The sequence below is a fragment of the Melopsittacus undulatus genome, chromosome 3, assembly GCF_012275295.1.
Source record: "Melopsittacus undulatus isolate bMelUnd1 chromosome 3, bMelUnd1.mat.Z, whole genome shotgun sequence".
NCBI classification, from domain to species: domain Eukaryota; kingdom Metazoa; phylum Chordata; class Aves; order Psittaciformes; family Psittaculidae; genus Melopsittacus; species Melopsittacus undulatus.
The window spans coordinates 116,205,251-116,231,392 of record NC_047529.1 but is presented as its reverse complement, the minus strand read 5'-3'; the positions used below and the strand labels follow the sequence as shown (position 1 = coordinate 116,231,392).

Here is a 26,142-nt window from a genome sequence, read left to right as displayed (position 1 = left end):
TACAACTTTACCTTTTCCCTTCTGAGTTCATGCTGTCCTCATTTCATTGTCCGTACTTCTATAAAATCATTGACATGAAATGTTTCTTCTCAAGTTATTAATATATATAATTATATAGTTATCTATCAAGAATTTACATGTGGGCTTCTTCATATCTGCTTTCTTCTCATCCTTGCTTTCCATTGCATTTTCATTTTGTGCAGTGCAGATAGCACTTAGCTATGGTCAAAGCTGTTCTATGAAGGATGACACACGGGCAGTGTATAGCAGCAGAATGTATTTTATTTATTATACACTGGGCCATACATAAATCCAAGAGAGGAAGCAATGCACACCATTGGGTTCTGGTCCTCTGTGTAGAGAAACAGAGGCTGATAGTGCAGTATCTCTAGCTTTCTATGAAATCCTTTTGGTAAATCCCTGGCTGGAAAGCATCTATTTCTAAACAAAACTTGTTAAGGAAGTATATATACACCATATACAGATGGTACCTAAAACGCTTTCTGTGCCACAACAGTGTTTTCTTTAATCTCAGTAGGTCAATTTAGGGTGGTGTGGACATTCAGGTTTAAACAAGGGAAGTTCAGCTTAGATATAAGGAAGTTCTTCCCTGTGAGGGTGCTGAGGCACTGGAATGGGTTGCCAGGGAAGCTGTGGCTTCTCCATCCCTGGCAGTGTTCAAGACCAGGTTGGATGGAGCCTTGGGTGACATGGTTTAGTGTGAGGTGTCCCTGCTGATGGAAGATGGGTTGGAACTGGATGATCTTAAGGTCCTTTCCAACCCAAACCGTTCATGATTGTATGATTTAAAAGGAGAAAAATCTCCCATCTCCACATAACATTATTCATCCATGTGGTAACCCATTAGTGCAAATCAACTCTAGGTAGCCATTTACAAGATATAGGAGATAATTGGTTTGGTTGCAGAACATTCCTGGAGAAAAATGTTATGGAGGAAACAGGGGAATGTGAAATCCTGTTGCTGATGTTTCAGATGACTCTCATGTACTTCAGTAGGGTCCACTCTCCTTATTCTGCAGCCCATTATTTACAGACTACATGGAAGTATCCTGCATGGAAAACTGGCTGTAGTCAAGCAGGTTGTACCCTACACAGTTGCTCTAATAATTAAGAAAGAATTAAATCTGAAACCTACCTATTTTAGAATACATTTCTACTAGTTCCATCTACCTTAATGTCCAGCAGTAGATTAAAACTAAAGAAACAGATCATTTATATTTGTTTTGCCCTGACACTAGATCTATTCAATCACCTCTAAAAATCCATCTTCCTTTAAAAAACAAAACCCTGAAGCCTTCATTACCTTTCCCACTTTCCTAATGGCATCTCCTCAAAGCTCATGAGATCATGGCCTGTAACTCAGTAAACAGGAGAGAGTTGTTCGGCTCCTGTATGTACCCGAGTGCTCCTGGTAAAAGAAGTGATGTAATGATAAAAAAAGCACACTACACTTTTACTTTTGCTTTGTAGCTGTGAGAGACCTTTCACAAAAGCCACCTTCTCTCGAGCCATCCATTTCCTTTCCAAATAGATCTAAAACATAAAACAGAAACCAGCAGGTTTCCCTCTGATCCTTTTCAGCTTCTGTACTGTTCGATGCCACTGTAAAGTAGGTGTGGAAACTTCAGATGGAAAACATGAGCTAGCTGGAACGTATCCCTTTCGAATACCTCCATTCTTTAGCAGAAGACAAACCTAACAGGGATTCAGTGTGGTTTTGGGTTGGTTTTACGTTCATAGGATCTATTATATCAGAAGACATTAAATGCTCCAACCTAAGATAAGGATCTTCTACTAGCTCCCCTGGTGAAAGCATGACTGCAGAGTTAGTATCATTAGCTAGCAGGACAGCGATCTCATTTCAGTGACCTTCTTCTATCAGCCTCAGTGATGACTTACAGTAGCAAAGCACTTAATATTAACATTGAAACTCTGTCAAGTGCTTTCTAAAATGTCAAGTGCCCTTCCTCCAGTCTACAGGCTATTATTGTATAAATTCTGCACTAGAAAAGTGTTATGGAGTTATGTTAACAAGCAGTTATTAATGCCTTTGCTACAGGCTGGATCTGTAAGAGATGACTGATCAATGGGCTGTTATGGGATAGAAAATAAAAGGCCTTAGTAGCTGTAGTGCTGATGGTTCAAAAGCCGGCTGAGTTGGTCAATACAGAAGTTTTCAGACTGGAGAAGAAAGGGGATGGCAAGAGGAGTACAGGCATTACCTACTTCATTATACTTTGTCTCCACTTAACCCGTAATCACCATAGGATGGATACAGGGTGTTTAAAAGTCTTTTATGATTACGTCAAGCATTCTTAAGCTCCCTGCTGGAAGTGGGTGGTCATTGCAGTACTAGGAGAGTAACTGCAGAAATGCCATTCAGACCTACCTCCACCAAGTTCCTCTACACACATTCCAACAAACACCTGCTTTTCAGAAGGGTGCAGTGATTGACACATTATTCTTAAGTAGGGGAAGTTTCAACGGCAGCTTAGTAACCTAAGCTGACAAGCTCTATGTGCCTGTCAACAATGCACAGCAGAGCTGGTGCTGTCTTTGGACTCTTTACAGTTGCCATGTGAAAAATACTCACGTTTTCTTTATTAAACCAATCCATCATCTGGAGTCGGTATGGATCACAGGTAAGTGTGGTGTAGACTGCCCACCCTCAGCTGACCTCTACTGTTAATAGCTTTAAAAACACAAGAACAAACCCCCAAGTTTGTGAATGTTTGACAACAAGCTGTAATCCCTGTGCATCGCTGTCGGTGATGCGAAATCTGGTCTTGATAGCAGTGTCAGCATCCATCAGGTGCCACTGCCGCATGCTGCTTCAGTCAGCCGGTGGCTTTCTGTGGAAGTATGTGCAGATCTTCCTCATGGAAACTGAAGTGGTTGCAGCCTAGGAAGAAGGAAAAACCAAACAAAACTGACAAGAAATGTTTTTAGGTTAAACAGTTCATATGCTGCAGGAGCCCCAGAGTCTCCTCTCCGTCACTGCTCCAGTTTGTTTAGCTTCCCAACTAAGATACTAAAGGAAAGGTTCTTTGCTGTAATCTCTTTGTCTCACAGATAAGAGGCTTACTACCTACAGGAAACATCGGTTAAATCCTAGGGCTGTCTTCCTGCCATAAGAAAAGGGCTCTGGCTGCACTTTCAGCTTCCCTACAGCAGATGAGAACTGCAGATTTCCAAGATGTAGCAGATCAATGAATGCTGCTGGTATTCCAGGCACATCCTCAGGCTTTGGGTGCAACACAGGAGCATTCCAAAACCTGAACGAGAGCACACTGGGCAGGAAAGGTAATCATTCCATAGTAATCTCTCAGAGGGGCAAATCTTTCTGACTTGTGTTTAAAAATGTATGGCATAAAGCACAAGAAGTTGTAGGTTTCCTATAACCAAGATTTCTTGGTACAATCATTACATGAAGAGTTCAGCTTTTCTGCATAAGGAGTTACTTCATACCTTATAGAAATGCTGCAAGAGGTGAAATCAGGTAAGAAACAATATACCAAAATAAGCCTTAATAATGGCAACAACTTCCAGCATCAAATATCCAATTGAGAGTACAACTAAAATTTAATGATTGAAAGTTATACCTAGCATTTACTGAAATTAGAGTCACAGACACTGCAGGACTTGGAGTCCAGTTTCAGAGATGAGCCAAGTCTGGTTTGGTTTAATAAGGTAATTATCATTTCTCAGTTTGCAAGGTAAACCCTCATGCCCAACTATTTTAGCTGCTTTATAAGCTTAACTTTCAGATCTTGGAGCGAGCTCTGTGCCAGGGTTCTTCTACATCAAAACCAGGATTATGTAGGTTGAATCCTGCCCTCTGACTCTTTGTTTTCTGATAGTTTTCAAGTGAAGGAACCAAAGGCATTATTTAGCCCCATGCTTTTAGCATGGGTAACAAATCCCTTTGCTACCTGGACTAGAATAGGATTTAGCGCTTTCTTCCACTGGCAAGTGGCTTTCCAGTAACGTAAACAGGCGGATGTGGCAATGATACATATATGGTAGATCTGCCAGAAAAGGTACTGCCATTGTTGTGCTTCTCAGAGTAGAGATGATGGCTACATCCTCTGAACATCCAGCCTGGGACTGCAAGGATCTCTGAGCAAATCTGTGCCCTAAGTCCCTTCAAAATGAGGGAAGCCATCATCGTAAAAATGATGTTCCTGCACAGAGAGGACTAGTGGATAACAGCATTAACTTATCTAACTTTGTAGGCCAGAAATCCTCCCTTTTGTCCATAGCCAAAGGAGATTGGGTAATTCTTTGAATGCCTACACAGGAGAGAATAAACAAGGGGACAAGTGGCAGCTAGGGACAACTTTCATGACCATTGTCACTCATCACCCTACTTACAGTTCTTGGTGGAGCGGCTGCTGCCTCTTGTCGCTTGGCACAAGGACTGCAAGATGCTGGGGGGCTGTTGGATGTGTTCTGGCTGCCGGCTCTGCCAGTCCGTCGCTTCTCCCCCAGAGCAGACAACCAGTTTTTCCTTTCAGGTGAGCTATTCTCTTTATCCATCACTTCAGTGGCTTTCCCGTGTGGAGATCTGCAAGAATGGGGGGCATTTTGAAGGCTCAGTTGGTTCATATGGCTTCCAGGAAAGGAAGGCTCTTCTGGGCTGTGGTCGTTATCCAAGCCAGCCATGCTGAAGGAGCCTTCATCACAAGCTTTTTGGTCTGCAGCCAAATGCCATAGGTTCAGCTTGGATTTCTTCGCTGCATGGTCCAGTTCAGTCACACAGCTACAGGCCTGCAGACACTTCTGCCCTGCATCATCCCCCTTGCTGCAGTCAAGCCTTCTCTTGGCACGCTTTTCAAGCTGTGAGTGCGGGGCTTTAGGAGGGCAAGTGGCTTCCAGGACACCTTGGGTGACTTCTGCCAGGGCTTTTCTAGGAGAAGGAGCCTTTTTGCCCACTTCTGGAGAAGGGGATGGAGTCCTTGTAACCCAGTGTTTAATGGACATCTTGGAGGAAGGGATCAGTCTGGGAGAAGCACATGGGCTGGTTCTGCTCTGTTGGCCTGGGGTGCAGGCTGCAGCAGACTGGGTTTGGAGAATGCCTGTTGGAGTGTTTGTGGACAGGGGAAGGTCTCCAGAGTCCATGGGAGCACAGGCACCTGGCTGTGGAGAGGACACGGACAGGCTGCCTGCTGTGAAGGCCTTGGCAGGAGTACTCTGTGGGCTGGCTGGCCACCCTGGTAGGGAAGAAACACATAGTCTGATGAGGAACACAGCACAGCAGATTAAAGACAGCCCTTGCATAAGCACCCCTTACAACTAGGAGATGAATTCAGCACTGACCCTGCTTCTCAGGCATACCCTTTGCATTAAGAGGTTGCATAAATCCATCTAATTTTGGTTGAAGTTCTACAAGTCTTACGTAAAACCCTCTGTCATATTGGCAAGTATAATACAGCACGTTTGTGTAATGGCTGACATCTATCCCTCCTGTAACGAGCACCCTCACATAAGCTACAGCCAAGGGACTTGGCTGTGTGGAGACCTTGCAAGGATGCTGGAGAGGGACTCTTCATCAGGGACTGCAGCCATAGGACAAGGGGTGATGGGTTCAGAGTGAAACAGGGCAAGTTCAGGTTAGACCTAAGGCAGAAGCTGTTCCCTGTGAGGGTGCTGAGGCGCTGGCACAGGGTGCCCAGAGAAGCTGTGCCTGCCCCATCCCTGGCAGTGTTCAAGGTCAGGTTGGATGGGGAGATATGTGAGGTGTCCCTGCCTATGGCAGGAGGTTGAAACCGGTAAGGTCTTTTCCAACCCAAACCATTCTGTGATTCCATGACTGATGGACAGACAAAATAGATCTTGACTCTCTCAAGTTTATCTAGCTTTGCTGGAAGCCTTGCAACAGCTCAGTCCAGCCAGCTCTGTACTGAGATGCTGCTTGACAGAAAGGCTGGTCCCCAACTGCACCACCATCTTTAGTGGTTGCACAGCTGATCGGAGGGACAAAGGCACTGTGAGCAGGTCCCACAGATAACGAGAATACCATGGAAGCCTTAAGCTACCACATGAATAGTGCTTCTAGGCAGGTGTTAATAGCTGCATATTTTAAAGTTGGGAAAAGAAGGGAGTGAGAACAGGAAAGGACATACTTTCGTTCTCTCACCTTTTTGCTGGAGCATTCTTGCAATGCTATATGAGAATGGTAGCTATTCACCACACCCAGGGAGATGTGAGACATTCCTCACACTCTGAACAAGAACTTGAATCCCAGAGAAAAATCAAATCTGTCACTCTAGAAACTTGTTATTTTAAAACAAATGATCCCAAACCAGATCTTTCACAGTGGCTTTTGAGCTCACTAGCGAAGATGTAAACCCCACTGCTTTTAAAATGAGCTTCTGAATACCCAGCTTCTTAGAACAGTAGTCATAGGTAGGGGCATAAGGACCTTACTAGTGACAGTGTGAATCATATATAGCAAAGATCTTGATCTGCAGCACTATTAGAGAGGTTTGGTTTTGCTTTGTTTCATTTATTTCTGTCACCCTCCAAAGAGAGCACATTGGGGGGTCTGTTAGATGCCTGCTTTCTCATTCATCTAGCGTGGTGAGATCCAACAGGGTAGCACCGTAGTTACTCTATGCATTTCTATTGCTAAGCACAAGAGCTCGAAATGTTTTCTGTATACCAGGGATTTAATCTCAGCATTAGCACTATAAAGCACTTCATTAGAACAATGAGAAGTCTAGTGTGAATAACCTGCCATTTTCTTTAGGGCACTGGGCTGTCTCACAAATAACATGTCAAGTGAGCGCCTACATGACTCTTTGATTATATACCATACCAAGCCTCTTTTACTAGCATTATCTAGTATCCAAAATACAAGTACTGGTGCAGCAGAGCAAACTTAAATCAGATTCAATACTAACACGTCCCACTACAAACCACTGTAACATAAAACAGAGTTAAAGGCTCCTTTCCCTATAAAATCTGCTGCTTTGTGACAACTTGCTTCCATCTGGACTAATAGAAAGTAACTCCCAAAATTACTTCTCACATTCTTTACTTTAATGAGCACTTACAAGACAATAATATCTCAACTGGGGAATTAGTGGCACTTAAAAACCTGAGCTCCTAGAGGAAGAAGAGAAGTAGCAAGCTCAGCAACTCCTGGTCCCTTAATGATCATCTACAAATTCATACAGTGGAAACATTGCATGACTAGCTTGGTATAAGCACTCTTGATCCCAGAACAGCTTGAAAGTTATACTGTGAAGACACTGGATAGGGGAAAACAAAGCTTTTCTGAGAGGTGGATGGGTGTCATGGCAAGAAGCAAACCCAAACTTGAGAAACATCCCCAACCTTGAGATAAAGAATATGAAGATCAAGTTTCTTTTAAAGACTGCATTATTCAGGCTTCTACTAGGCCAGTTCCAAGCTGTTGCCTTTTATGCTACCATTGCAATGTCATACAATACTGTAAATACCTGCAGTCAACCTGTGTAACACCAAAGGAGGTTATTTCAGTGGTTTCCTACCTTCTCTGCTACAAATCTTCTCAACTGATATCAGTCTCCAGACTGAAGTCACAAACAGGCCACGCACAGCCCTGCTCCAGGAATTTGATTACACAAAGGAAATGGAGAAAGTGGGAAACCACAAAAATCATTTCTAAAGGACAGGAAATTGTGCTTGCTACACTTGATGACAGAGGTCAGCAGCCCATACACCACCTCAATCTCACCATTTGCTCCACAGAAATGGGTGGGGAGCTACCTAGCTGTCATCCCAGCAGGTCTGAAATAGTACTCGGCTTGTTAGCTCTGAATCAGTCTCTGCAGATAACTCCTACATGCTAACAGCACGTGCTTTGTGCTCAAGACCCAAGGTCAGCAGGAAGCCTGCTGTTGTGTTTGCAGTGTCTGTGTACTTCCTCTTTCCTCCTGCGTTGCTTCAATGCAGCAAGGGCGAGGAGAAATAAAGGCTTTTTCTGGTATAATTGCCAAAGCTGACTTGTGAAGTTTTAATGTAAAAGCTACTTCAGGTTTCAGGCTTCTGGACTAGACCTGCACCTACTTCTCTTTTGCTGAAACTAGTACACAAAGTGAATTTTGAGCCCTCTCTGAAGCAGAGCGTGCACACAAAGCATTCACCAGCTACAGAATAGACCTGGCACTCGCCCTGCTATTGTCCTGCAAGCTTCCTGCAAGACTGCTACTCACTGGCAAAAGGTTAGAGGTAATGTTATCTTAGAGGTAATGTTATCCCATTAGGAGGATTTGGAGACCTTCAGCCTTTGTGTTAGCCAAGGTGAAATTCATTTGGAAGGTGGCTAGAAAAGATAGGTGAAACACAGGAAGTCACAGCAGCAGCTGCTGGGAAGCTATTGTATTCTTAGCTTCAGAGCTACTCCACAGAGAAGCTAATCTTATTTCACTTTCTGGGCATTTACTCACCTTTCACCTATAATAAAACATAAGTTTCAAACAAGTTAAAGTAGTGTTACGATTCAGGGACCTTCTTTCTTCCGGTCTAGGGTACTGTCCAGTGAGTAGGGGTGGTGAGCTGTGAGAGCCTGCTGCACAGCTTGTCTGATCACCTAGGCATTTGTTAACTAGCCTTAACATGTGAATAGATTAATGCCACTGATTAATTCTGCAACATTACGATCACATAGTGATTGTCTATACACATTTTGGAAGTACTTTCACTGTGTGGCATTTGTCTGCATAGACGGTACCACTGTATGAAGCTGCAGAAAGAGCAGTAATATTGATAGCAGCAGCAAAGAGATCCGTGTAGAATTCAACTATAAGCGTAAATTTTAAGCTAATCATGTGTGTGCCTTTAACATAGTAGAATAGGCCAAGCTGTTCTAACCTACTAACACATAGAGAAAAAGGAATGTTTTGCTGATGAAGGAAGGGACATCATGGGTCTGATAACTAAGGAGACAGTAAATAAGACCAAGGATGCCAGCCTTCAAGACAGCAGAATGGTGCCCACCGTGGAGTGAGACTGGAACAGAGCAGAAGCAAGGACATAGCAACTGCTAGCTGGGCACTAGGACCTTACAAGCATGAGCAAGCACTGGGCTCATTCAGTAACCACAGCGAGGAAGACTGTCAATGACCACCAAAGACTCCCATGCAGCAAGAAAGCCCATGCGTAATTAGGATGCAAACAGTATAATTAGTTCTGGAAATCTCATGAATATGTAAATAACCTCATGGGAAAGCTGTGAATATGCATGAGTATGCTCAATATAGAGCTGCTGCCGGCAAGTATCGGGTGTGCTCCCCTTTGCAGAGCTACTCGTGTGTGCACCCAGTGCTGCAAATAAAGAATGGTGCTTTCTCAACCTCCACATTGAGTCTCAGAGAGCTTCTCTGACTGCTTTTTACAGTAACATGACTACTGGGCAGGAGGAAATAGTTCCGAGTTCCAAGGCTGTGTATGTGCTGTCAGCCCTTTGCTGGGTTAACTAGCGACCAGGAAAGAGCATACAATCATACTGCTTTCAGTTATTATTTGATATAAAGAAGTGTGATTTGTTGCCAGAGTGCACGCACACATTAAATGGCACATACGACATCTCCTTTGGCTATTCAGTTACCAAAACTTACTTATTCCCACTAAAAATCTGGCTGCCCAACAAACTGTATTAATGAATATTTGCTCTGCAGTCTGGTCATACTTCAGAATGCTTGTCAGCTATTTCAGCCTTCTTGTCTTGGTGGTGGTAGAAGTAATTACAAATAGAAGTGTTTGCCTGGCTATATGAAAAAACAGGAGAATAATAAGACAAGCCAAAGGGTTTTGTTGGTACAGAGAACAGCCAAACTTCAGAAGCCAGGCTGCAGAGCTGGGTATCTCAGCTGAGGGGCCTTACCTGCTCCACGCTGTTCTTGTGGCTTCTTCTGAGTGGACCAGCCCACCAAGTTGACTTTGCTGGATGCTGACTTCTCCTCCTCAGGATGACGTTGTAAGCGCCAAATCCTCACAGTGTTGTCATCAGAGCAAGTAGCAATCTACAGTAAAAATCATTTTGTTGGAGTAACCAAGGCACATCCTATGGATTACCAGCCAAGTGAACTGCAACAGCTACACCCGACACACCATGCCAATATGAATGAGGGTGAAGGGTTGAGAGGGTACAAGATTTACCCATAAACCAAACAAAACAACCCAACTCTGTTTCATTACTATAACAGACAGCAGCATCTGCTTTAGAGCAGGCAAAGGCTGCTACCTTTATGTCTGTTCTACGAGAGACATCAGTCACCAGGTACAGTTTGCCTCGTGTAACTCCGTGAGAGGTGACAGTCTGCTCAGGAAGGGCCAGCACACGTTTAGAGATCTTAATCACCCAGCAGACAAAAGAGGCCATGCTGCTCTTTGCACCTGCACCTAAGTCTGTCTCTGTTACTCAGGGCCTTTTTTGCTTGGGGACAAACAGTTGCAACACACCAAGAAGGCCAGGCTGGACAGAGGCTTGGGTGCCATGGTCCAGTGTTATGCATCCCTGCCCATTGTTTCATGGAAAAGATGGTATTCCAGAAAACAAACCTTAGTGAAGTCTGAAGGACACCAAGCAATGGAAGTAACTTCCTGAGAGTGACCAAGCAGTATCCGTGGAGGAAGGCTGGGCTCAGAAACCTTAAAAGTTCCATAGGAAAACAAGTATTACAGTCAGCCCTGCAGTCTAACACTTATCACTAAAAGACCCCTCAGCATATGAATACTTCCCATCTTTCCTATACGAGATGGATAAATCAAATGCTCTCAGCCTTTCATCATAAGGCAACAACTGATGGAACCAGTTCATGTTTCATTTTGAGGGGAAGCAGCTGGTCAGGATTGAGATGTACTGACTTGCCTGGAAACACTTGTTCAATTCCTGCTACACACTGTATTTCTGCCTCCAGAGTTGTCACCCCAGAACACAACACAAGCATTTTACTCTTAAGTACCTCTACCTATTCTAGGTAAGATGCTGAAAAACTTGGGAGGCTTATACTTTGAATGAGGATAGGCAAATACATTCTGCTGCCTTTTTACAAGAGCCCAAATAACAGGTCAACGGTTCATTAAAGGAATAAAACTGCCACCAACTAAATCCTTATGGATGAATCTTCCCTGGCTTCAGAACCAGCATTTGTGTGCCTGCCAAGTGCCTGTAGCTCCTCCAACCAATCAGCTGGACCAGAGACACTCTTAAGAGTTCATGAAACTACATAATAATCAAAGCATTGACATGACCCCTTGATTACAGGTCATGTTAAGTGCTAGACAGAGCTGAAGCTAGCATTAAGTGGCCCAAGGAAGAAAGCACACATATATACACACACACAGATTATATCCAAGTTTTCATGCTTTCAGCAGGAAATCCTCTCTGAAGCTATGAGTCACTCTTATCAATGTGACATTCATAAGGGGGATTTATTAAGGGGATTTGCATAAATGACTAAGTGAATGAACAGATCCTTTACTGTGTGGGCAAAGTAGCAGACATTACGTATAGATTTCAAAGGAAGATGCAAGACTTCTGATTTACACTTAAGTTTTGCTCTTGTGAATCACCTCCTACAACAGCCTGCAAACCCACAACTGAATATCCAGCTTCAGATCTTAAAGCTGTTCTGCTGCAAACAGGTTCATCCTAACAGGCAGCTTTTTTCTTTTAGTGGCATAGCAGAGGCAATCACTTGACTAAATGACTTGGTCAGAATATTCCCTTCTCTGCCAAAACATGCAACGCCATGGAAATTAAATCCCTATGATGGGAATAAACAACAGGAGATCTCGGTGCAGAGAACACCTTTGTTTACTTTTAATAGCAATCTTGCTCTACGTGCATAACAGACACAATAGCATAGTGTCTAATCAGTAGTAACTGATGGCTGAAAGAAAAGCAGAGGAGGAGAATTACTCTTGCTGAGACACACGGGTTTTCCACTATACTGGTGTGATTTAAATCAACTACACCAAACTGATGTTATTGCAAACTAAAGGAACGTGCATAGCTATAGCTGTGTCCACTGTGTTTGGCAGAAGACAGTAGGTCAGCCAGTGCGTATTAAGGCAGGATTAGCCACAGCACATGCTGCTTTTTGCCTGATTTGACAGGATATTGGTGGGGAAGTGGGAGCTATTGTGGAACGGGTAAAAAGAGAAAACTAGGAAATGAGACTTTATTAGTTACTCTACTCACTGAAACAGATGTTGTATCCATCTTCAAGATGCAGTATAGAATAGTATATGTATAGCTTAAAGTACCACAAGATACAGAAGCACTTAGAATTACAATGCTTGGAAAACCTAAGGGTAACCTAATCCACCTCAGGGTGGTCCATACCAAAGGACTCAAAGGACAATGGAAGTATATGTCTATATAGGATAATTTTATTACCAGAAGGTATCTCAGTTAGGTGCCATATTTGTGCGGAGAAACCTCTCTGCTTTCTGGCTTTTATAATCTTTGGGTTGTTCAAGAGGCAGTTCATTAATCAACGGGCTAGTAATTAAACCCCAAAGAAACAACACAATAAAGCAAGTGTTCAGTGCCTGGAAGTGATTTATGTATGGAAAAAAGACTCAGCATCCTTGTCAGCAATAACTTCTAGCCACAGTGTTCTTGGGAATGATGACCCAAACACAACTTGCACTGCTGCTAAAATCTCTTGAAGACATATTCTGAACAAGGTCCTGCTTTGTGTTTCATTCCTCAGCAAGGTCTTCCTCTGCCTTCATCCTTTTCTATATATGAAAGCTAGTGCTCTTCATTAAATTCTTCCCAGTGTTAACTGTTAATTGCTCATGCAATATCTAACCATGTTTTTTCACAGCATGCCAGGAAGACACATGTTTCAGAGTCAGATCTGCCAACATTTAGAACAAATTAAGAAGCCTCTGGATATGACAGATCTCAAAAGAGAGGGTTTTGCTCCAAGTCCCACTTTCTAACATGACTATGATTAAAATAAAAGTAATCATCTGATGATTTGATAAATATGCAATATGATCTGTCACTCACATGTGACAGCAACAGAAGCCTTCTGTACAAGATTGCATTCTCAATATGCCTCGTGCTTAAACTTTGAGGTGTAATGACATGTATGAATGCTCTCGACCCAGTCCCAGCCAGCGTTCCAAGGAAGTATCAAAGGACACAGATGCAGGATGCACAGCTCAAGTTTGCACAGGTATTTTTGCTGAACTCACACAGAGCATGAGGAAGGTTAAAATTACACCACTTGGCTATGGCACTCCTGCTGCTACTGAGTAACCAACCCAGCTGCTTACAAGTGTTCTCCCATCAAAGAGACTACATGCTCAAACCACAGCCTCAGCAGGCTCACCCTCTGCTCTGCAAGGGTTGTATTGTCCTTTCAAACCCCTATCAAAAAGGGTAAACAGGTCAGCATCCCCTAAAAATTCCCCTAAACCTGAAACAGGGAGTCAGACACGTGTGGCTGCTGCCTATTCTGCTTCGGTAAGAAGTCTATTCTGCTCCCATATGGTGAACAGAACTTGAAGCATGCCTTATTCTGAGGTCCCTGCTATTAACTTGGTGACATTTGCATTTCCTACATGTCAGTGCCAGGTGCCAAATGACAAAGCCTCCTGGCTGTCAGACGGTGCTTTTGAGTTCTGATGAAGGCTATGGCTGAGCCCTTGCTGTACTGCAAATACTTTAACCGCTGTACATTAAGCATGAAGAAAAACTGTCTGAAGCAAGAGCTTGAAAAAGGGGACAAAGAGTGCCCTTTGAAACAATGAAATTGCTAAGATTTTGGCTAATACTGCTAAATACTAACCAAGAGCTGTCTGTCCACTTGTCACAGCTGGCTGAATCAACAGGATTGAAAGAGGATTTTAATGCCCATTAAAACCAGATTAAGATCAGCAGCAGTGATGAGAGATGTATTGATGGCAGGAGGTTAGCTCTGTTTTACATGAAAGAGTTACATCCAGCCTCAACAGCAACAAACACACTCTGGACACAACACACCAGAAGCTAAATCCATGCTGCTTCGAGGAGGAGTGGGAAGCAGGGAGTGTCCTACATGAACATGAAAAGTAAATGAAATGGAAAAGCGGAGCAGCCCTGGTTTGCTGACCTGGGTCTCTCCCAACCACCTCACCTTCCAGATGTACGCATTGCAGTCACTGGAGCCACTGACCAGGAACTGGTCATCTGGACTGGTGCTGGATTTGATGTAAAAGGTTGAATTCTGGTGCCCGCTGAAAACTGCCACTGTGAAAAGGGAAAACCCCAGTAAATAAAAGCCCTACACGGTGCACAGCCATGGAGTCAGTTGCGCAAGGAGTGCTGATCTTACAGGCTTTTCCTGCCTAGCCACATGTCCTCTGGAGAAAGTGGTTGCACTGCTGCTCCCTTGCTCTGGGGCTCTGGCTTTTCATTAGTCAATGAAAGCCCTTCAGGCTTTCCAAATGAAGCAACAACTCTCTCCACATCATTAGACAGCAGTGGCAGCCTCTTCAAAGCTTAACTTGACCCATACCACAGGAAGACTGAGACCTGCCCTGTCCCACTACTCCATTGAAGGTTCCTTGTCTCTTCCTCCCTCAGTCACCATTACCCCACTACATTAACAAGAGCAGTTGCGCAGAACACATAGCAAGGGCCTTCTTCCACCCAGGTGGCAATAAAAGCACTCACTGCTCCTTTGTCCTGCTGCCAACATCCTCATTTCATCAAGACTTGCATTGTGTCAGCCACGCTGCCTGTATTAAAGCCTTGGTAGCGTTTGCTAAAGCCTTGAAACCATCACCCTGAGTACTTGCCATTCCTTCTCTTGTGAGGACCAGAAGAGCTGGCACAAGAGTTGAGTGTGGAGGTACAGCACCTGGCTGCATCCCATCCCATCCCCTCAGGAGGGTGGAAGGGTTGAGTTTCCTGACCCAGTACCATCTACCAGCCCCATTTTAATAGTGATTTTTGGAGAGGAGGCAACCCACAGACCAGAGGACGTGCAGCTGCCTTTGGCACACTTTGAAATGTTGCAGCACCCCAAAATATCCCCCTGTTTTTACCCACAGCTCTCAGTGATTACCAGACAGCAGGTCCCTTCCAAAGCCAGACCAACCAGCAAGTCCTGTTACAGTGAGGATGAACTCATGTTCCCCTGCAAGCTAAAGCTGCCTCAGTACTACATAGGAGCAGCCACAACCTGTATAGAAGCTGCTGAGCGAGGAGACAGGCAGCATCCCGCAGGCAGGCACTGCCCTCTGCGGGAACAGCAGCACATGTTTTATCTGCCTGGATGAACCCAGGCTGCTTGCTGGGCTTTATCAGCTGCACACAGAAGGGAAGAGCTCCATGAGGAGGCTGAGGATGGGATGTGCTGTGCTTTGGAGGGACAGCCCAGTGAGTGTATTTCCACACCTCAGCGGTGGCACTGGGGTTAACCTCAACATCTGAGCTAGTAATATTTACTACTTGCAGCACTTCTGGCCTCTGGAAGCATTCCCACTCACCAGACCGCTTTCCTGAGGAGCTAACATAAGGACACATTGTTCACTCCATGTCAATTAACTGAGAGGCTGAGAAAAAGCAATGGAAACTAAGTCACGTGTGTGGCTGGAATGCATCTAACAAGTCTTGCTGCCTTCTGAGGAGCAGCCACTGGCTTTGACAGAGCCGCTCAGTGTGCCAGGGGCTGTGGGATAACCTTGCCAATGGGAAGGTCACAGATGCAGAACTGAAGGCATCCAAAAAGCTAAAGTGACTCCACAAAACGCCTTCTCCCAGAGACTGTGGGAGAAGCTACATTTTAAAGATACCTTAAAATACCTGAACACATCTCAGGTGGTCACTCTACATGGATTCATACCTAAGAGTCTGAGACAACAGCGACTGCCAGTAAGCAGATTCATCCTTGCTTCAGATGGGCAGCAGCTGGACACTAGCCATTCCCTCACCAGGTAACTAGGATCAACATGCAAGTTACCGCTAGTCTCTGGGTGAAACAGCATCTGCACTTGTGTAAATTTTTGTGCTATTCATTTTATATGGATAGCTCATCACAAAATATCAACAGCCCTTGTAACAGGTAAGATTAAACAGAAGAGCATGGAATGGGTTTTCTAAGTGTTCAATCTGGTCTGTGTCTCTCTATATCACAGGGAGAAACTCACCTTTCTACACCCTATAACATCTGTTTTAAACAGCTGCTTTCACAGATACGATGCTTACCTGGAGTGGTCCTCGAACTCGTCATATTGAACATGTAGATACTGTCATCAGTGCAGTTAGCAAACAGATTAGCACCAGTGGAATCCAAAACCAGGCTGGAATATCCTATTGACAAAGAGAGAAATTCTTCATAGGAAATAACTCCACAAAAAACCCCACAACAGTCTGGAAAACAGGCATCCTCAAAGAAATACCTAGAGAGGGGACTTGGGAAGGGATCTCTATCATGTATGAGATTGTCATTGGACAGTTTGTCAGAGCACTTCCTGAAGAAGGGAAGTTTCTGTAATAATATATATTTAGGAAGCAATCTCACCTTCAGAGCAGGCAAGTGATTTATTTGCTAGTTTCAAGTGGATAACAGGAACAACTCAAGTGGATAACAATTGTAGAAGCAGAGATTAGGAAGAAACAGAAACCCTCAGGCTTTGGTAGATTAAACCATCCTCTGATTCACCAGTGATTCAGGCTCAAGTAAAATCTTTCCCCGCAAGTAAATTACTTCACAACCAGCTCCTTGAGGATTTCCCTCATGTTCTTGGGACTGCCACTCGACCATTCCCATGTTTAGATAGGGGATTAGACACACCAGCAGGAACTGCTGTGTTGCACCACAGCATTGTAAGGCGTTAAGACACAGAGAAGCACAGAACAATGCAGACAAAAGCAGTACTGTTTTTGACAACAAAGAGCTTCGAGTAATGCTCAATTCTGGAAGATTATAATGTAAAAACCCAGTCCAGTCTGTTGTCTTTGCCAGATAAAATGCAAAGAAACAGTTGATGATACAGAAGTGGGGCACTTTTACTCTTCAACTTGAACATTTGGTATTGGCCATCCAAAGCCCTGCTGAGCTCATCAGTCTGATCAATAATTGCCTCAATTATTAATTGATGGGTTAAAACTGAACCAGGGCAAGTGCAGGTTGTATCTAAGGCAGAAGCTCTTCCCTGTGAGGGTGCTGAGGCGCTGGCACAGGGTGCCCAGAGAGGTGGTAAATGCTCCATCCCTGGCAGTGTTCAGGGCCAGATTGGACAGAGCCTTTGGGTGACATGGTAACAGCTACATCCTCCAGTAACTTACCAAGTTTGCGAGTACTGGTCCCAGGGTAGCAAAAGGACTTGCAAGGCACTGGGTCCTGGCGGTGAGCAGCGTAGTTCTTGCGCAAGTCCCATACTTTGATGACACTGAAATAGAAAAGCACAAGTGTCTTTAGCTTCAAGATTCCTTTTGCAGTGCTGATAGGGCCTTCTAGGAGCACGGGAAGCCTGGTTGCTCATTCCTGAGGAGTGTCCAGTGCTTAGGAACACAGTGGAGCAGGAGCAGACATGGGCTCAAAGCAAACAACTGATCTACTGGCTATGGGTGAGGAAACAGCACTCTCTTCTGTAAGTAACACAATGTACAACATCTTTCTTCAACTAGTAAAAGGAAATACAGAGATGCCTTTATACTCCTGCTATGTAGCTTTAAAAATAAAAGGCAGGAGAACCAATCTTATCTGCCTCAGAAAGCTTCTGACCACATGGAGCCTAAGGAGTAGGGTCCTGGGAGGGCAAACTCCATGCTAATCAATGAGACAGACTGCTTGAGCTCAAAGCTGCTGCAATGGATCTGGCACCTAAAAGAATTCATCTTTTGTAACTCAAGGCAACATTTTCTCAAGCATGCCTACACATATCCAGGCACCAACCACCCACTTGCATCCCAAAAGAGTTGTCTAACAATAGTCTGTTTATATGTGGTCCCATAGGTCCACGAGAATGGATAGAGATGGTAAGAACTGCTCTTGTTCTGTCCCATAGCCAAGACACTAAAAGGAGCATTTACCACATAAGCACAATTTGTCCCAGTGCTGCAATCTCCAGTAAGGAAGAAAAGTGGCATTCAGCTTTACCAATGCAAGCTGGCAGAGTGGCTCTGATTGATTCTAGCTAATAGTGACTCTATAGCCTTGTGCTCCCAATCTTTTTGTGCCACTAATAACACCCAGAATAGACAGAGAAGCAGGTATCCTCCCTCCTTACCCGTCAACAGCTCCTGCAGAGATAAGAGTATGCTCATCCTGAAGCAGCACCACGGTTACACTCTGCAGGAAATCCTGCAAAAGAAAAGGGAAATAAAGAACTTTCAATATCTTGCTGCTTACTTCAAAGCCAAATGAAAACTGAGCAAACCTCCTCCAGCCAGGTCAGTGAACCTGGCAGCAGCTGATGCCATTTAAGACACAACAAGGCTCCAAACACTCCCACCTGAGTGGGAATTGCCACTGAGCAGTAAGTGTTTGGGCAGCTATTTGAGATGGCAGCTTTCAGGTGAGCGATAAGAGAGCTGCGCTGAGCACCAGGTTTAATAGACTAAATAAGAGCAGGACATAGTGCCTGCACAAAGATGGCTTTGATGGCACGTGGTCATTAGGCAACTAAACAATGTCTAAAATTGGCCATAGCAAGTGACCATGACACAAAAAGCTACCTCTGCAAAGACAAATGGAAGCATTTAGCACATTCAAGCCTGATATTCCTCAGGATGATTACTTAGGGAGGCTTCTGTGAGTACCCTTATCCCCAGAATAGAGGCCCGTATTTTGTTTGTACCCCAGCTACCTACCACCAAGGGAGCAAGTCCTTTCAGGTTCTGCCTCTTCTTCTTTGGTTTGGAAGGAGCCCGTTTGTCCACTACATTGTGTGCTCCACTGATTTGCTTCACCTGCCTATAAAATCCATCTGAAAGAAATCAAAGCCATCTCAGTTATGGCTTCTATGCAATTTTGTTATCCCTTTAACAAACCAGGCATCAGCTTGGAATAAATCCTAACTAGGGGCCAAGACTAACCTTCAAAATCATCTCTGTATTCTGGAAATAGAAACAGTTACATACAAAATGAATGAGAAGAACACAATAGAGAACAGGAGCATATGTTGCAAAGAACTACAGGTCAGTGTAGCATGGACAATGAAACTAACACTGGCTTTTGGAAACCATTACCCCTTGGTCTGGTATTCAGCATGCATCCTGGCCCTCAGCATTCAGCCCATCTCATCCCGAGCTGAACTGCATTCACAGGAAGATTTCCAGTGCTTTTCCACTCTATAATTTTCCATTTAGCCTCTTGTCTGCTACTTCCCATTTCATGAAGTCTCCTCTTTTACTACTGACTTTTCTACTTTCTTTCCTATACCTTCCACTTCAGCGAAGGGGAACCCCCCCCTTTTTCCCCACTTGCTCATTTGAAAACCCAGGGAAGCTGGGACAGATGGGAGAATGAGACATTTTCTGGCAGCACAGGCAAGGAAATTGCTGGGACAGAGCAGGGAACTGGAAGAGGCATAAGGGCATGACCTGACCAGGGAGGGAGAAGCTCCAGGAAGCAGAAAGAAAGGAGCAGAATGAGCTCACCCTGCATTTAGTAGGTGTTCTCGCAATGTATTCTGTTGCTCCCAGCAATCACAAGCTCCTTTGATCTTGCATTTTCTGCCTGCTTTCCTGCTCTGGCAGGAGCCTTCCCAGCGTTTCTTGACCCATCTGGATGGCTCTGACCTAAACACTCTCACCCAGCTCATCTATCTCTGTGCTGTCCCCCACAGGGATGTATTCTGTATTCCCTTATCTCCTTACCAACACACAGGGTATCATCAGGCCAGCGTGTACATCACGCTGCAAATCTGAGACTGCTGAAAAAATGTGTTCTTTATAGAAGAAATACCCATTCCACCTTTTTCCTGTACTAGAACAGTACACTGTTACCTGACCATCCTCCTTTCCTTAACTGAAGGGTTACCTACATTATAATCAAAAGCATTATTAGTCCAACAAGTACATCTGGGTACTATTTTTACATACACATCAGAAAGTTGTTACCTTTCTTGTTGCATCTGGTATCCCAAACCATGATGTTTCCATCTCTGCCTCCAGTACAGAAGACAGCTGAGATAGAGATAGAGAGTGTTATTAGCTTCCAAAAGTGTTAGTGTAATTGACTAAACACAGCACATTGCAATCTATGTGCCTCTGCCTCTTCTGTCCCAACAGAAGAGGCCAGCCCTAGGAACACGACAATCAGGTCATTGTTCTGCTCTATTTTCTGCATGGAAGTAAGTATCAGAGCTTAACCTGGCCCAGGATCAGAGATGTGCACACGTTAGCACCAGGTCCCTGTGAAGTTCCAAGTTAGTCTTGCTCCACTGGCTGGGTTGCTGCTCAGTTGGCCAGAGCTGTTTGTCAGTTTCCAAAGGCCCTTTTTTAGCCCCCAAAGTACTGACGTGCCAGGGGGAAAAGAAGGAAAACAGCAAACAACAGGGAATATCAGCACTGACCTTTCTCAAACCTAGAAAAAGCAACCGACTTGAGGCTACACTGGTGACCTTTGCATGTGCCAAGAAGCTCGCCAGCTCGCACATCCCACACCTTGGCTGTCTGATCTCCTGAAGCAGTCACCTTCAGAGGAAGATAGAGAAGCTTTTGTCATGCTCTGCACACAGCTGCCAAAGCCTGAAGCGTAAAGTTAGGTGGTAAATGACTGCTTACAATCCTGTGTTCCCCTGGTACCCAGGCAAGGTCGAACACGGCGTTGGAGTGAGCCTGCCATTCTAAGGAGAAAACAAAAGCCAAGGTTAAGTTCTGGGCATTGCAGAAGACTAAGGAGCATCAGGCACTGGAATCAGACAACTTGGCCACAGCTTGCCTGAGGCATGAACAACCCAGAGCAATTCACCTCCTACTGCTATTGTAAGAGCACACCCTGCTGCTGCTTTGTAAAGAGGACTCAGCAAAGGGTAGGAAGGGATTTAAGCACTGCCCACATTTATGTTTAAATGGCTTGCAAAAAGCTTTCCTTGAGTGGGGCAAGCCTGTCACACCAAATGCACGTCCCATTCTGTACAACGTTTACCTTTAATGGTGAGTTTGCTGGGAGTTTGAGCTTCAGTATGGTAGAGTCTGACAAACCCTTCCTCATTCGCAACTGCCAGGACATGCTCCAAAGTCGGGGCTGAAAGGAAATGGCAATATAGCTGTGTATTATGCTCTTTGTGACGGCCACAGACACATTAAATCCCGTTAAGTAAGGCACCCAGCAAACAGATGGCTGTGAAATAAGCAGTATTTACATAGCAATTTTAATTACAATGCAAAAATATTGGCAAGCATCTTTTCCAGATGTTCCGTGCAAGAACTGCTATAATACACATGGAGAATCAAACAGCTCCAGGAGCAGCTTGTGTGATAATGCCCTCTGTCACCAGCTGCAATAGCTCTTTAGCTACAGTTTTGTGTATCTGGACCATTTATCATCTCCAACCTCCAGCAATTTCTATGGAGCTAAGCTGGAAAAGCAGGAAACTGCCCTGGACTGAGCTCCCACCAAGTTTAGAGTACTACAAATGAGCTTTGTCCTATATATACACCATTCATCCTGCATTTACCACGGGGAAATGCTGCATGTAGGTCTAGAGGCATCCATCCACCGCTAGTTTCTATGCGCTGTTCCCCAGCCTGTTACCTCTCCTATGTATCTTGAACAAAGCCCAGTTTCTCGGCTCTGCAGCCTAGCGCTCTCACCAACAGGATGCAGCTCGAAACAAAGAGCCAGGAAAAGGAATGCTTTATATTGCTTCTTTAAGGGAACACATTCCACCAGGATATCTCGGTGCACCATGATCCGATTCATACCACATCAAAGCGCAAGTACACTATCCCCAGCCCACTGTAAAACAAGGAACTCTGAACTCAAATGATGAAACACAATGAAAGCCACAAGCCCCGCACACAAACAGCGGCAGACAGCGCGGCCTCCAGCCTGATCCCCAGCAGGTCCTTTCGGAGGTGACCCTACCCGTGGAAAAGGCGCAGCCGAACGGGGGGACCGGCATTCCCGTTTCCCCGTAGGACAGATGGTCATCATCCGGCCTGCACTGGTAGCTGTCCAAGAGATGCTGCAGAGGGAGCGGCGAGCACCGACCTACAACGACAAACGAGACGAGACCGTAACGGCAACGGACGGCTCCGGGGGGCTCGGGGACGGCCGCGAGAGGCCCAGGGCTAGGCCGCGGTACTCACGGAGCGGCGGGGCCGAGGAGCGGCGGAGCAGAGCGCGGCACAGCATGGTCCGGAGCGCGGAGCGCGAAACTTGGCGCCAACTGCGCAACCGACCGACGCGCCAAAACCACCATGGGACGCTGATTGGACAGCACCTGCATGCAGCGAACCGCCTCCTTTCTCTGATTGGCTAGCGCGAAGGGGCTGAGACTTCACGTCACACCCACAACGCTGCCTGCTGGTCGAGAGGCGGGCAGCACAACTGCGCATGCGCTGCCCAAATCGCGACTGCGCATGCGCGGGGCGAAGCAGCAATTTTGGCCCGCGCATGCGCAGTCCCAATTTTGGCCCGCGCATGCGCAGTCCCGATTTTGCGCAGCGCATGCGCAGTAGCAATTTTGGCCCGCGCATGCGCAGTCCCGATTTTGGCCCGCGCATGCGCAGTCCTGATTTTGCGCAGCGCATGCGCAGTAGCAATTTTGGCCAGCGCAGTCCCGATTTTGCGCCGCGCATGCGCAGTCGCGATTTGCGCCGCGCATGCGCCGTACCGACTTGGGCCGCGCATGTGCAGTACCGATTTTGGCCCGCGCATGCGCAGTCGCGTTAGTCGGTTTGCATTCCACTGCCGAGAATCTGTTACATGCACCCTCCGTGATCTTATCAGGATTAACAAAATATCAAAAACTGATACTAACGAACATAACGTACGTAAATAAACCATGTACCTTATATTTACGTAAACACGGCTGTATAGGCAGAATTCCCACTTCTTGGTGCGTACGCCGTACGTCGGTTGCGTACGGCGGCTGCGTACTGCCTACTGCGCGTGCGTACTGCGCGTGCGCTGAGGGGGTGTGGTTGAGGACCTTAAAGCTCATCCAGCTCCAACCCCTGCCACGGGCAGGGACCCCTTCCCCTGGAGCAGCTGCTCAAAGCCCCTGTGTCCAACCTGGCCTTGAACACTGCCAGGGATGGGGCAGCCACAGCTTCTCTGGGCACCCTGTGCCAGCGCCTCAGCACCCTCACAGGGAACAGCTTCTGCCTTAGATCTAACCAGAACTTGCCCTGGTTCACTCTGAACCCATCACCCCTTGTCCTATGGCTGCAGTCCCTGATGTAAGTAGAAAGCACTTGAAAAAGAGGAAAATTTTACTATGTTATACCTGGAAAAAGGAAGGTAAGAAACTTCTGTACCAGAGGGATCTACAGTTATGGGAAAGTTGTGAGATACACAGGAAAGGAGTCAACAGGCTCTGCGCAGCCACTGCAGTCCAGAAGGGCTGAGTTACAGCAGAAGGAATGGCAGATTTGAGGTGAATACCTGGAAGGGGCATACATCTGTGCAGCATGATGGGCTGTTTGCAGCATCTCCTGTGGCAGCAGTGCCTAGGGCAAGGTGGAGAAAAGGACAATGAGATGACTGCACCAAAGACCAGCTATATCATACAGACAAGTTGAGGTTGGTTGGTTTTTATATCAGTTAATAAATCTACATCAATTCCAGGCTGGCACAGCCTGCTCTGCCAGGGTTTAGAAGCAATGAGATTTCTGTTCAGTGCAAAGGGGGATCTGAATGAGGGTCTGCAGGCACTCAGGGCTAGCTCAGAGCAAAATGACCACCCAGAACCCAGAGGAGTTACTTACACCTTCCTTCCTGCTGCTCTGCAGCAAAACAAGGGGTATTCTCATAAATGCCTCTTTCAGCAACAGTGCTGGCTTTAACACCTTGTTCCATCCAGCTCATTCCCACCTTACACCACAACCTTATTTATGCCACAACTGCTGGAACAGGCACATGTCGAACTGCACTGAGGAAAATAAGCCTTTCCTAGCCCCCCCAAAAGGATCTTTTAAAACGGAATTAGTTTCCCAGTCTATTTAACTATGCAATCTGTCCACACAAACTGTTACACTGGGTAAGTGAGTATGCAGGAGGAATCTGACCATTAGTGGCTGCTGAAGACCACTGAACTTTGGCACCAGCAGAACTATTCAGCTCTTGACATTCTACCCTGAGCACCTAGACAAAACTCAGGCAGACTTCCCAGTTAGAAGATGCTGGTATAGAATTTAAGTTTAAAACAGTAACTGGTTTCATTATTATCACGTTCACAAATAAAACTTAAGTTCTTGGTTTCAATACCTAGCAGTCATTTATCATTTCAAGGCATTCCCCCATCCTCTTGTGCCTGTTATCACTCACAGGACTTGCCACCCATCAGACCTTTTCCAGCTGTACAGGAATCAACAAATGAGACAGCTAGAAGTGCCCTCAGCAGGTAAAGCAGGAGGCTGTCCCAAAAGCTCTTTACCCTTGCCCACCATACGCTTCCTGCTCACTCTGTCTTTTCTGTTTCAGCTCCCAAAGTCAGCTCATTTTCTCCTGCACACATGCTTCCCCCCTCTCAAGACTAATGTTAGTGCCCATTAACCCAAATTGTTCAAATATCCAAGGATCCTGCACTTTTATTCCAGAATTCCTGACATGCTTAGTAAATAAAATTACACAGAATCCCAGAATGGTTTGGGTTAGAAAGGACCTTAAAGCTCACCCAGTTCCAGCCCCTGCCATGGGCAGGGACACCTCACACTAGACCACGTCACCCAAGCCTGGTTTCAGAAATCACCTCACTAGTTAACAATGGATATTCATGCACACACAAGTGCATACCTTTAACCCAGTTGCATCATCCCCTTAGATACAATTACATACGAAATAAACAGCTTCAATTGGTCATAGGAGAGAATTTATACAAATAAGAGTAAGAAAAATCTCTAAGGGGAAACAGGAGTCCTGATGTTTCCCCTTGAATATTGTACCAGAGAGAAGCTCCATGGCTACCAAGGGGGGATAAAATAACTTTTACCATCCCATATTGCACAAAGCCTGCATTTTGAAGACAAGCCATTACAGACATTTTACAGAGACATCCTCTCCCTTCCCAGTTTTGACAGTTCATATACCAGATCAGGGATGAAAGCCATTTTAGTGTAAAAGACACAGTGGTTGCTAAAATGAAGCAAGTAAATAGGGAAGCTGTAGAGTAACCCCAAAGATGGGTACTGTAAAATGTGCAAAACTTGTTCAATTCCATATGCATTAATCCTACATCACTTGAAGAGGAAAGGCTGAAAAATAGATTCATCTGAATTTCTGCTTCAAAAGAAACCCAACCTCTTCAAGCTGGCATTATAAGAATGAAGTTATGGTGCCCAAGTTACACTGAACGCTTGTGTCCAACAGTGCTTGCACTTGTTCTGCTCAGTGTTTATTTTCATTTCTGAGCACACCAGACTGGCATTCCACTTGTAGGTGTAGTAAGAGAAAATAAAACTCAGACTCCCTTTGTACAATGTACAACGTTCAAGCTTGGATGCCTACATTAAGCCAACTAAAGGTCAGAGCAGAGGAGCTGCAATTATATTTGTCATTAGAAGCAACCCGAGGCCACAGTCCAGAAATGTATCAATGAAATTGCTTAGCTTTCAGTTGCTGAGTACTATACAGAAGTTCAGTGGTACTTTCCTACATAGGATCCCAAGTACAGATAGGGCTTTCAAGTAGTTTACAGTAGATTTACCAGTATTGCTAATAGCGACTGTTTCCTTCTACTCCACTCTACACTGCAGGCATGCAATTGCTTAAGGCACATGCAGTCCCCTCAGTGTACAACAGCTCTTAGTTTTAGTTTTGTACTATAGAAGAATCACAGAATCCCAGCTTGGTTTGGGTTGGAAGGGACCTTAAAGCTCCTCCAGTTCCAACCTCTGCCACAGGCAGGGACCCCTTCCACTGGAGCAGCTGCTCCAAGCCCCTGTGTCCAACCTGGCCTTGAGCACTGCCAGGGATGGGGCAGCCGCAGCTTCTCTGGGCACCCTGTGCC

General features: G+C 45.3%; 1 protein-coding gene across 8 annotated transcripts in view; it reads right to left on the bottom strand.

Annotated features, from left to right (window-relative positions):
* Positions 1-2,254: 2,254 nt before the first annotated feature.
* The window catches only part of DTL (denticleless E3 ubiquitin protein ligase homolog), a 62,477-nt gene continuing 38,589 nt past the window's right edge, over positions 2,255-26,142 (bottom strand). For 6 of the 8 annotated variants that reach the window (XM_031044456.2, XM_031044459.2, XM_034060657.1 and 3 more), the window contains 15 exons: positions 23,580-23,644; positions 22,056-22,181; positions 21,114-21,212; positions 20,750-20,811; positions 20,539-20,659; positions 20,084-20,149; positions 18,833-18,948; positions 18,250-18,323; positions 17,306-17,409; positions 16,223-16,327; positions 14,148-14,260; positions 10,570-10,659; positions 9,893-10,031; positions 4,396-5,234; positions 2,255-2,923 (listed from right to left, as the gene is read on the bottom strand). In XM_031044456.2, coding sequence (XP_030900316.2) covers positions 2,855-2,923; positions 4,396-5,234; positions 9,893-10,031; positions 10,570-10,659; positions 14,148-14,260; positions 16,223-16,327; positions 17,306-17,409; positions 18,250-18,323; positions 18,833-18,948; positions 20,084-20,149; positions 20,539-20,659; positions 20,750-20,811; positions 21,114-21,212; positions 22,056-22,181; positions 23,580-23,607 — 2,151 coding nt within the window. In that variant the 5' untranslated portion in view covers positions 23,608-23,644 and the 3' untranslated portion in view covers positions 2,255-2,854. Of the gene's footprint in view, positions 2,924-4,395; positions 5,235-9,892; positions 10,032-10,569; positions 10,660-14,147; positions 14,261-16,222; positions 16,328-17,305; positions 17,410-18,249; positions 18,324-18,832; positions 18,949-20,083; positions 20,150-20,538; positions 20,660-20,749; positions 20,812-21,113; positions 21,213-22,055; positions 22,182-22,279; positions 22,395-22,983; positions 23,077-23,579; positions 23,645-26,142 lie in introns of those variants that run through there. The other 2 variants (XM_031044461.2, XM_005143881.3) reach the window with 2 other exon arrangements.